Source organism: Scatophagus argus, chromosome 8, assembly GCF_020382885.2.
Source record: "Scatophagus argus isolate fScaArg1 chromosome 8, fScaArg1.pri, whole genome shotgun sequence".
NCBI lineage: Eukaryota > Metazoa > Chordata > Actinopteri > Scatophagidae > Scatophagus > Scatophagus argus.
In genome coordinates this window covers 8,725,231-8,737,583 of record NC_058500.1, presented here as the reverse complement: position 1 = coordinate 8,737,583, position 12,353 = coordinate 8,725,231, and the positions used below count along the sequence as shown (strand labels likewise).

The 12,353-nt window shown below is 42.7% G+C and overlaps 1 protein-coding gene across 1 annotated transcript in view; it reads left to right on the top strand.

Annotated features, from left to right (window-relative positions):
* plxnd1 (plexin D1) overlaps positions 1 to 12,353 on the top strand; it is a 59,694-nt gene that overhangs the window by 25,404 nt on the left and 21,937 nt on the right. Inside the window, exons 13-18 of the mRNA XM_046397391.1 lie at positions 2,758 to 2,903; positions 7,581 to 7,686; positions 9,033 to 9,172; positions 9,572 to 9,751; positions 10,178 to 10,262; positions 10,926 to 11,195. Coding sequence (XP_046253347.1) covers positions 2,758 to 2,903; positions 7,581 to 7,686; positions 9,033 to 9,172; positions 9,572 to 9,751; positions 10,178 to 10,262; positions 10,926 to 11,195 — 927 coding nt within the window. The remainder of the gene's footprint in view (positions 1 to 2,757; positions 2,904 to 7,580; positions 7,687 to 9,032; positions 9,173 to 9,571; positions 9,752 to 10,177; positions 10,263 to 10,925; positions 11,196 to 12,353) is intronic.

Genomic DNA, 12,353 nt, shown 5'->3' with positions numbered 1-12,353 from the left:
ACACACACACGCACACTCTCTCTCTCTCTCTCTCTCACTCTCTCTGACACACACACACATCCACACTGCATGAATGTGGCCCAAATAGGCCATATTGAAGCATTCACGATTATCCCTCATTCCTTGTTGCTGTCAGCATACTGTGACTAACAGGATGCTCTGTGAGAGCCTAACTTGTGTGGACTTCTTAACCGACTGAAGTTAGCTGGGCTGAGATGCATGGGTAGACTATTGTTGCAGTACTCTTTCTCTCTCTCTCTCTCTCTCTCTCTCTCTCTCCCTCTCTCTCTCTCTCTCACACACACACATTCCTACTGGCTTCCTTAGCAGAAAAGGTGGTTCTGTGAGGTGTGTAATGCAATGCATTGGCAGCCATGTTTTCCCGGAGAATCCACAGGGGTTTTTGAGTCTGAGTACTTCAGCTTACAGACGAAACGATCAGCTCTCCCTGAACATTCACACACACTGCAGCAGCTCTTTGTCAAATAGTCTTAGTGACTCTGTGTACCACTAAAATAATGAAACGTGTTTTTCTTGCTCTTCTTTGTCACATGCAATCTCTATCACAATATACTAGCACTAAAATATCAATAATACGAGGGAGGATTTCATTACTCTCTAAACTTTGCCACACACCACCTAATTGTGAAAAATGCTCTCTATTCAGTGCAGTGACATAAGACAATGGAGACATTTATAATCACTGCAGGCACTTTATTCTCATGCTATGTGTGGGCTAGTTTGAAAAAAAAAATTGATTAGAAGTACTTCGGTGACCAAAACAGGAATCGCAGAACATAGTTTATCCACGACATGAAAAGAAAAAGAGAAGAGAGGAATCTGGGTGAGACAGGAATGGTTTGGGAAAGAGGATGGAGAGCTGTTTGGACAGAGAAAGGGCGGAGAAGGGTGCAGTATAGTGAGAAGCCTTTTCCTGTTTTTGTCCTCGCGTCCTCCTTGATTAGTGTGATGCAGACTAACTGGAGTGAGGAGAGGAAGATGAAAGCTCTGGCCAATCTACTCAAAACAAAAAAATAACAAAAAGAAAAGATACGGATTTTATCAGCAAGATAATTTATCAGGTGCAGTTTGCATTTGTGCAATACACGTGGAATAATTTTTGACTGGAATACAAAGATGTGGAATAATTTAGTCCTCAAATGTTTAATAGCTATCTAACATTCCTTGTGGAGGTTTTTTGCAGAGACACATTCACACCGCGTGATCTCTCCCTGGAGGTCTGGCAGAGTTTGTGCTGTAAATCAAGACTCACAGACTTGTAAGAGGTGTAAATGAACAGCATGCCAGCTGATGTTGATGTCAATGCTCAATGGCACCACAGAGACACACTAGGTGCTATAAGATGCACAGTGATAATAAATAACTCTGCTTACTGCTCGGCTTAATACAGACGGGTGGGTGCTTTGGTGTGTTTATCTGTATGTGTGCATATGTACTCACACACACACACACACACACACACACATTGATGTTGTGTTTCTACATTATATGTGTATGAAAGAATGTGGGTATGTGTTTTTGTGAAAGTAAATGTATGCAGCATATGTGTGACAGGTGGTCACACTTAATATTCGAAAGCTTAATGTAACCACAAAAACATTTGCATCATTTCCTGTGGTGTAGATCCCACAGAAATACTGTAAGTAATGGGTCAGTTTCCAACAGTTTGTTTTCACACGATATTAAAAGTAATACACTCTTTCTTTACTTAACAGCCTCCCCCCCTTTTAGCTGGGAAATATATGGTTTATTTTTCCGCGCTGTCACTCTTGCAGGCTTCAGATTATCTGAATGCAGAGCCAAACCTCACCCTCTCACCTAGACCAAACAGAAGTGCTGTTTTCATTCTTAAGCTCGGTTCCTGATCGAGCCGGAGCCGGGCTAATAACGCGGAGGGGTCACACCGACCTCGGCACAGCCAGGGGTCATTCTGAAAAGCATGCAAGCTGCTGGGCTAGCCACGCTACAGTGGCAATATGATGGTAGATTGCTTCTATCTGGAGCTGCTGGAGATGCTATCTCTGAAGCTGTGTTTTCGTGGTCACTGGAGATGTGACCGTCGTCTCCTCTCTTTCTGAGGTTTCTGAGTGGAAAGTTAAGAGACCAAAGGCGAGGACTGAAATGATGCATCTAAGTATGCCTCTGAACAACAGCAGAAATGGGACTAAGGAATTTGACAGAGCAGAGACAGGAAAACAGATGAAAGGGAATAGCACTGTGCATTAATTCCCCTGTTGAGGCTTTGCTCTCTCACCACCACCATCAGCATTCACTCTCCTCTCCACACTCAGTTCCCTAAATTGCCTCCCCACTCATCCACCTTTCTGCTGTGCTCTCCAGCCCTCTCTCTCTCACTCTGTCTGTCTCTTGTGGGATGTGAAGGGGGCTCTTAGCCTCCTCTTTATTTGCATGTGCTATAGAGGATTAGAGGCTGAAGAGTCTCAGACTGGCACAGTTAAGAGTCTGCTTTGTGTGTGTGTGTATACCTAAACCGTGTGTCTATTGTATTAGACTTCAGTCTTCAGTAGAAGAACACTTAACACAGGCCACTTGTCCTTATCTCTCTGTGTGCCGCACTCCATGTCAACATCAGAGGCCGTGTCTACGTTCTCTTAATTCTGTGTCATGTTCATTAGGGAGGTAATCTACTTATGGGCTATAATTTATTGTGCATATTACAGGGGTTTCACAGGCTTTTCTTTCTCCCTGTTCTTTACCTCACTCTGTCTTTGTCAGATCTTTCCCCTGAGGGGTCCGGTGGAGGGAGGCACCCTGCTGACAGTACAGGGCAGGAACCTGGGCCGGAGGGCTGGAGCGGTGAAGGTCTCTATTGGAGATGTGCCCTGCACTCTCCTGCCTGAGCTCTACACTATCTCTGAAGAGTAAGTGCTGTGACGTATAGCTGGAATATGATTCAGAATTTTGCAGATATCGCCTTACGTCAAGTGTTTGCGCAGCGCTGTCCAGAGGCTGTGTTTTGTTCATAATTACCTTGTACTTGTTTAATTACATTTTTACCTCACCTACACTGTCAAAACAACAACAAACTGGAAGAGATGAGATCATGTTCAGTGAGTGGTCCAGCAGACAGAGAGAAATAGAGACTGTCAGCGATTGGAACAAGTGATTGAAAGATTTTTCACAGCTAATAAACCCTAAAGAAATTTCAGCCCTGAGCATAGTGTAAAGCCAGGCCTGAACCTCAGACAGTACAGTCAGAGCTATCTGATTTATTGCATTTAATGGATAGAGGAAGTTAGCTGTCACTCACCTTATCTGCAGAGAAAAACATGAAGAAATTAAAGGGTACATTTTTTAAAAAAAAATCTAAAAATCTTAAATACCTGTAATACGGGAGTTATTATATATTTAAAGGCAAACACTGTCGATCTTACACATCAAAGTTTGTTTACAAGTCTCGGGGAGCACTACTGCGTATGTTAAAAATACATGTTGTATAAAGTCTTTTTTGCGGCAGGAGCTGGGCTAAATGTGGTGAATTTATTTAAGTGACAACACTTGTTGAGGTTGAAAAAGAAAAAGAAAAAATCTGGTGATGTGGTCTTAGAAAGAAGTGAATTTGCCAGACCTCTATAACCCACTAGCTTGTGGGCTACATTAGCAGCTGCTAACATAACACACCCTAATGCCAACCGTACTGATGGTGGCTGAGTTGCAAATTGATTCAGTACTCTTTTTACTCATATGAAAATGTGTGAGTTGAATTGAGACAGAATAGCAAACTTTATGTTATTGATCCCAGATCAGCCTCAAACAAATAATTACACAAAAGAGTGGTAATCTGTTACTTAACAGGGCTAGAAGGGAAAGGAAGTAAAAAGCAAGCACACTTTTGTTCAAAGAGAACCCCAGAAGAACCACCTTTAAATAAGTTACTAAACTTCTTCCCTCACAGGTCTATAGTAAAATCTTCCTTGTACGTGTCCATCACCCTTAAAACAGAACATCAACCATCCCTGCATGGTTTAGTTTTCATGGATTCATGAGCCTAATTTTCACAAATATTATTATGCAGCACACTTCTCATTTTAAATGACTCCAATGCCATTCCTCCGTAGCTCAGGGACCATCACACTGTCACCATGGAGACAGCAGGACCCCGCTTTGACACAGGCATAACAGAGCTCAGTGGAAGTCAGTAACTCTACAGTTACATCCAAACTTCCATTCAGTATCTGTAATGTGCCTTGAATAGAAATGTTTATCTGGTCTTGCTCCACTGAAGCCAATCATTGTACTGAGACCAGTTCGAGGGTGACCTGCAGGTCTTACCTGTCACTCCAGCTGCCTGACACATTCCCAGAAAACCACACATGTTCAAAACAGCGAATCGCATTTCACTCCCAGGGTGTTCTCATCTCATGTCGTCATTTCTCATTGGCTCCCGAGGCTGGCTGTTATGACAGCAAAGCATATCCTTGTTGCTGGAAGTGGCACAGACAAATCATAACACGTCAGTGCATCTGACAGTGTCAGCACATTTGACTTGCACACACACACACACACACGCACGAGCACACATACATCTTTATATTTCTATCCCTATGGGGACCTCCCATTGACTAGATTTGCTTCAATCTTATCCCCCTAACTTAAACCATTTTTTTTTACTTTCAACCTAAACATTTAGCTCTTATTCTTACCCTTCTTATAAAATTAATTTAGAAGCACAAAATCCAAACCTTTTCATATCACATCCATAAAGCAGCTTGAAGATGCTAAGAGTGTTTAAAATAACCATGTTTCACAAAAATATGCTCACGCAGAAGAACCAGACTTCAAACTGGCTCTTGCAGAAATGCCACATGCACACACACACACACACACACCTGCACATGTGACCTCATTTACCAGGGCTGTTGAGACAGGTGTCGACTAGTGTGCTGAGAGGTGAAAGTTCACATCTGCGTGCCAAAAGTGAAACGTGCAGCACTGGAGAGATTGTGCTCCACTCACTCAGTGTCAACATTTTAATTAATGGCACAGACAGTCTCGGCACACCTCATTTACTGGAGCGCTTCTCTGGGTTTTTGGCTCAGGTCCTCCGTGCTGCCCTCTGTATCATTTTAATATGAGCCTTGAGTGTCCTTTGCCCTGTCCATTTAGCTGCACCTCAGACAACACTCACATCCAAACATGTACAGACTTGATTGTTGATGATCCTCATCATCCACTCAAGGGAAATGAAGAGAGACGTCTTCAAAACTAGCCAAAATATCACCCTCTGAAACCCATAATGTCTCAGCTATGGGGAGGAGCTGGAATGTGGAGTAGGGGTCAGTCCGTGCTCTGCCTGCTTTGACTGGGAATGTCCTTTGACTGAGATCACACTGCATCAGCATCACACTCAGCTCACACACACATACAGGAACAAGGGAATCTGCAGGTCTGCAAAACCTTTAAAAAGAATGGAACTGAATTTCCTTTAAAAAAAAAAAAAAAAAAGACCTTAGAAGGTATTCAGAAGTTTTAAATTTAATTCATTCAAGTCTTTCTGTGTGTTTAGACGTCACACACTTCTAATCTAAAAAGGGTGATTGTTGTAACACTTGATTATGTTTGCAGGAGGCAACACAGTCCTTTTTGTGGAGGTTTAGTCTGCACCATCAGACCTGTAGGAAGTCCTGCCAAAAAAAGCTGCTGTCATATGACGGGCAGGTGTTGAATTTAGCAGAAATTTACATGAACTTTAATGAATTCGTAATTTTTTTCTGCACCTTATCCAGGTCCAGTTTGTATTATGTGAATAGGAATTACTGCTGTGGAGCTGCACCATAGTCCATTTTACCTATTAATCAACTGACAAAAAATTTTTGTTTTGATAACTGATTAATCATTTAAGTCAAGTCAAATCCTTTTAAGCAAAATTGCCAAAGGTTTTATGATTCACATTTCTCCAGTGGGAGGATTTTCTACTTTCCTTTATCATTGTAAAGCGAATATATTTTGGTTTTGGACTGTTGTTCAGACAAAACAAGACAGACGGCATTACCTTGAGCTGAATACATCAATCTGGAAAATAAAGTCATATCATGCCAACTCGGTTTCTATCAAACTGTTCTGTTTTTGTCAGTATAATCAGGAGTCTACATTCTGCTGTATGTGGTATAAAAAATTATTAAATCTGGTTTGGTTAACCCTGCAGAGCCCACTGTTTAAATGCTATAGACTGACTTCATACCTTCGTCTGTGCTCCTCCAGGAATGAATTTATGTCCTTTTTTTCCACAAAATAATCCTCAACATTACGGTTCAGTAGCAAATATGATTTAATGTGATGCATTGTTGTGATAACAGTCCCAGTTAGGCCTGAAGCAGTTGAACAGGTTCAGGCTGATTGAGGCTCCAATTTCTATTATTTCCCTCGGACATTAATCTGCGAGTAATCGTTCTTCATTTTATGTGTTGTCTCTTTTTCTTTTTTTTCCTTTCCTAAATCAGAGCGTATGAAATGACAAATTCTCTGCAAACAGGTGTGCTTCCGCCCTCGTGGCACGTAACTGACAGGAGTGTAATTTGAGTGCGATGGCACCTTTTACCTGACGCTTCTGTAATTAATGAGCAGAAATACAGACTGTGCTTTCAACAGATGGCTCATTCTGTTGGTTATTTTAGAATATTTCTAACAGCTATTCAGTCTCATGAAAAAAATCCTGCAGTGGTTCAAACGTGGGCTCAGTTAAAACACAATTTTTTTGGTTACCATGGGGCCTGATATTTAAAAACACTCTCAGATACACCTTTTCTGTTTGGTCTCAGACCCGACACACTGACCCCAGCCAGGCCCAGATCTGTCCGGCCCGGTCTCATCTTACCGTGTGTCTTGCCAGGTCCTCCTACATAAAAGACAGCTCATCTGCTCATGTAAATTCCCCACAATCCCTCTGTCAATCATCTGATCACTGGCTGAGAATTCTTAGCTATTGTAGCGCCAGGCACCTGACAAAATAAACCGACAGGGTGTCAAGCTGGAGGGGGATCATGTGAGGTGATAAAGGTTGTGTTTCCCCCCAAGTACATTTATCCCAGCAAGGCCCCAGAACAGTAGATCCCGGTGCCTCGGTACGCCACCGTGTCATTAATATGAGACGTCCCTGTAGAGGGTGCAATGATGACACAAGGCTTAATCACAGCCAGGAGGCGAGAGAACAAGCCTCAGCAGCCCCTTAATCTCTGCTGTGGTTAGACACATCTGGTCTGAGGAGCTTTGAACTTTACATCTCCTGATACCTCAAGGCTTTATTGGATTCCATATGTAAATGCGTTAGGATTTGATTAATTAGTTCATAACCATCATTCTTCAAATTTAATTATGTGTCTTTGTTTAACAGTCATAATCATGATCTTCATCTTTCTATTGGTTAGCCATCTTTTAAAAGTGGTTTATTGAATTATAGGCTGTATTGTTGAGTGTTGTTATTCACTGTCATTGTTTTGTTTCTTGTTTTTTTGGGTTTTTTTTTATTATTGTTAACTGATCTCTGATTATGGTGTTTTGACACCCAAACAAGGAGGTCACACTCTTTTTAAATTCTCCAGGCTGGTGTGTGTCACTGGGCAGTCTGCACATGACAAGATAGATATCGTCCAAGTGGATGTGGATCAGAGCGGGATGGGGGCGTCAAAGGAGAGCTTCTCCTACTTAGTGAGTATTCTCCAGGCACCCTCCCACTGATCTTTGCTTTTTATTCTATCTGTCTCTCTTTCCACATTCTTCTTCTTCTTCTTCTGCAGTCTCTAGTTCCTTGTTCCCCACTGGGAAGGCCTTCCCAAGTGTGTCAGTTGAGTGTTAACAGATGCGTTTTGAGGAATGCGAGTGTGTGGGAATCTTCAAATGTTCATCTGCACTGCAACTGAGCGCCATTGTCATTCTGCGCTTGCTGCCAGCAAAAACAAATATGGCGCTTGTTGGAATGTCCCTTTGCTCTTTTCTGAATTCATCACTGGCCGGGTCGAGTTAACCAGCATTGTGTTAATAGACCTCGACCCACACAGTCTCCCTTTGGATTTGGAGTATTCAGCCAGTGGAAATACCCATGTAAGCCCTTTGTTTCTTTTTGTTTGTAGACAAAGAGTTTTTCATAATTCACTGCTGGAGTGGTCTATCATTTCAGCGGCTCTGCCTGTGAGTCATTCCACAGAGAAATCACCCCAGTCTTGAAGCCCTTCTTGATACATGAGGATAAAGAAAATCCAGAACAACAAACATTACACCATGCTGTTGTGGGAACTCCTCTCTGGCTTCCTTATCCAACTCAGAGATGCTAAGTGTGAGAGGGGTTTTTACTGCAGGATGTTCAGGGGAAGATGTGGGAGAAAGGGAAAACAGTTTTGGAGACAGGATATGTGCCTCTACCACGTCTCCTTCCTCGAACATTTAGAAGGAAACATCTGCCTCCTTACACCCACCCTGACACACAAACACACAATAGGTCTCCTCTATCTGCACACACTGAGGAAGTGAATCCTGTCAGTGAGGATAAGAGGTTCCCCTGGAGGCAAGGTTCATGGCGAGGATAGAAAGTTCGGAAAGAGCAGGAATGCTGATGCTGTTAGCTGCTGGGCTGGACAGGGATATTCATCTTTGAGGAGCCTTTGTGTGTGTGTGCATGTGTATATGTATATGTGTTGCCATGTGCAGATACAACTGTGTGTGTGTAGTTTTTCATGTGTATGCATGAACATTATTGCTTCTTACCCGCAGTTTAGCTGTCCTGCAAGTTTGGGCCCAAAGGCCTGTTGGCTTCAGCACCACTTTAATGTACTGAGACACAAGCTGTCTTCACAGTTTTCCTCGCTAATGTACTGTTACAGTCTGCAGCTGTCTCAGCCAGTCTGTGAAGACCTCAAAGGATGAAGAAAGATTTTGTTTGGTGTCAAGCGCAAAACACAGTTTAAGCCCTGTCTTTTCCACTGACAGAAGCTGTCAGATGTCAAGTGATAAATCTGATGTCTTGCTGCTCATGTGCTGTATCGTTCATCTGTATTCAGGTCCCAAAGCTGCTGTCTATGGAACCCAGGAGGGGCTCTCGTGCTGGAGGAACTAGAGTGACCATCGGTGGGGAACACCTGGACATTGGCTCTCAAGTCAGAGTCATGGTCAACAACACACAGGAATGCATCATCACAGAGTGAGTATGGCTTATTTTAAAATGCTTCTTGTTTTTGCCAGGCCGGGAATCAAGTGTCTGAGTGCAGTTTTTATAAGGAAATTGCAAGTTATAATGCAAGTCTTCATGTCTCCTAAAGCTGTCCATTCAATGACGCCGCATTGAATGGCGCTTTCTTCTTATTAGTAGTTTCTTTACCCAGCCAAGTGCCATAAGTGCATAGACTTAGTGCTTAAATATCCAAGCTGTATTAGCTGCAAATGTAGCTACAAAGATATGGTGTATTTCAAAAGAGTGCTTGTATGAAAATTTGACAAAGTGTAGTAAACATAACTCTGATTCTAAGTGTTCCTCCCTCCCCGTTTGAGCACTTGTATCCATCACAAGATGTGTGGTTACGACTTTTACCTCGTTGTTTAGGAAAACAGATGAAACCATTGAGTGCACCATGCCTCCAGCCTTGCAGGCACACACTGACTCAGTGGCAGTGTGTGTGGAGTATGAAAACCTCCCCTGTCAAAGTGCCGAGCTTAGCACCACGTACACCTACGAGAAGAACCCCACCATCAGCTTCATCCACCCCAAAAAGAGCTACCTCAGGTAGGTAGACTGCTGCGCACACATGCACGCACACAAGCACACACACACACACGCGAGCGACAGGCATTAAAACCAAAATGTCTTAAACATCTCAAGCTGGATGACTCTGCGCTTTTCCTCCCAGAGTCACTGACATAAGTCATTACTGTAATACCGTCCTGATGTGCAGCGTTTTCTCCCTTTTGTGTTCTAAATAGCACAGAATGTGTGTGACAGGGGAGCGGCACGACTTTGAAGACATGTGTGCGGATTTTCACTGCAGCCCAACTGTTTTGCATTATTATCTGGTCCCCTGTTTCTCTCTTGTTTTGGTGCAGTGTCCCAAAGTATTTGTATACCAGTGTGAATTTGACACCTTTTTGTCATAAAAGATATGTGACTCTCTCTGTATGTGTGTGTGTGTGTGTGTGTGTGTGTGTACCATAGTGGTGGCAGGACCATTACAGTGACAGGCCAGGGTTTTGAGCTGGTGCAGAGCGCAATCATGCAGGTTCAGGGAATTGGACAAACGGTGAGTAACCAGTTGAATTGTTTCCTTTTTTACTGTATACAACTCTTTCAACCATATAATCAGACTTGTGGGAATTTAGAATGAAATAATTAAGTGGAACAAAAGAGGAAATGTGTGTTTTCGATGTGTCATGACGTCGTCACATTCCTAGCAACTCAAAACACAAACAGGACTGATGTGACATGTTGGGAATTACGCTTATATGCCTTCTAGCAGAGAATCAGATGAGTGGTCTGCTGGTTAAATATGAAGCTACAGCGAGCTGCTGGTGAGCTTAGCTGAACGTAAAGACTGGAAACAGGGGGGAGAACAAGCCTGACTCCAATGGAAACAAAAGTATTGAGTAGCCCTGCAAATAACACCCCGTAAAACTTCATAGTGCTGTTCTTACACATTTCGTATCAGCCTAAGAAACAAGAACGTGTTATTAGTGGTAAGTGTGGTTTACAGGCACTACTTGGCCCCGGTATCTACTTCTCATCTAACTTTAAGCAAGAATGTAAATAGAAATCATATTTCCAAAAATGTTTCGCATAACTATTCCTTCAAGAAATATGCAGACAGTTTTATTTGATGTTGCAGGTGAATCATGTTATTCATCTTCTGATTGGTGAATGGAAAAGACAAAACATTCAAATCATTTCTGCTTCGGTCCTTCTCCAGCACTGCACAGTGATCTCCACTTCCATGATCACCTGCCCTTCGCACGCATCCAGCCAATCTCAGCAGGCCTCGGTCCAGTTCTACCTAAACGGAGTCCTCTACACTGGTGACAGCCCCTCCTTCTTCGACAGTGAGGCAGAGGAGGACGAGGGGGAGGCTCTTAAAGGTCACTTCATGTTGGAGTACGTGGAGGACCCTCAGTTTTTCACTGCCAACAAGGAGAAGCTGATTAAACACCACCCAGGAGAGCCACTGACACTCATCATCAATGTAAGTGCCACTGCTGAGAAAGGAAGTTCAGATCAATGCCTCACTGTTGTGTTGGTTAAACAATACTCATGTGTTGTGTATGTTTTCAAGTCAGGATACATTCGGGAAGGTCTTTTATTGATTAGATGTATAACCTGACATGTGGTTGGTAGGAAGCAGAACATTTTTGACCAGATTCAACTTAACCATTCAGCAATTGAACTGTTGCTTTAACATACATGAATTTTAAATTACAGACATTGCCAGTAAACTAAACTAAAAATTGATAGTTTAGAATTAAAATTTTGACAGATATATTACATACTTGCCATTTAGCTAAATGATTACCTTGGTATTTTTTTTACATTGTGCTTTACTAATATATAAGAGAGACACACTAATGGAAGAGACTTGACATAGAGCTTAATGAACTTTGATTTTTTTTGTTTGTTTTTTTTTTTCAGTGAAGCACAAATTATCACAACTAGCTCTTCCATCATTAAAAAAAAAATAAAAACAAAACAAGAATTAGAGCCTACAGCTGCACTGCACGGTTTTTCCTCTTGGGCACAGTGATGCCAATGCTGCCTGGCTTTCAGTCTGACAAAAACACTGATTTCCACTCACGGTCAAACTTATAGATACTATCATCAGAAAACACTGGCTGTTGACAATGTGGGCTTTCAGAAACCCCGATTCAAATTTTACATAGAACAACAGTTTTCTAAAGGTTGCTGGTTTCCTGCCTCCAAAAGCACCGCTGCAGTAAACTGACTGCCCCCACTGTGAACAGCAGACAAGGCTGAACATTCCTTTATTCATATTCACATAAACCACCGGCACATAAAACACATCAAAGGCTCCGTCTGCTGAAATGTGTTGATTTCTGTCAGGGGTCTGAATGGGGGAAGGGCGCCATGTCAGCTCAGTGGGAGGTCTGACGTTCCTGTGGCCTGGCTGATCTAAGCACCTGTCTGCATGGATTCATTAACTTAAAGGGCTGCCGGCTGCGATAGCGTACGACATGCACATGCTAATAGCACAGACAGGGAAGTCTGGACATGATGCGGTTTCCTCTTTGTGTGTTTGTGTGTGTCAGGATGAGGCCCCCGGCAGGAATTGCTGCCTCAGCCTGGTCTGTCTACATAGGCGACTTGTCTGTTGTTTCCTGTTTTCTAC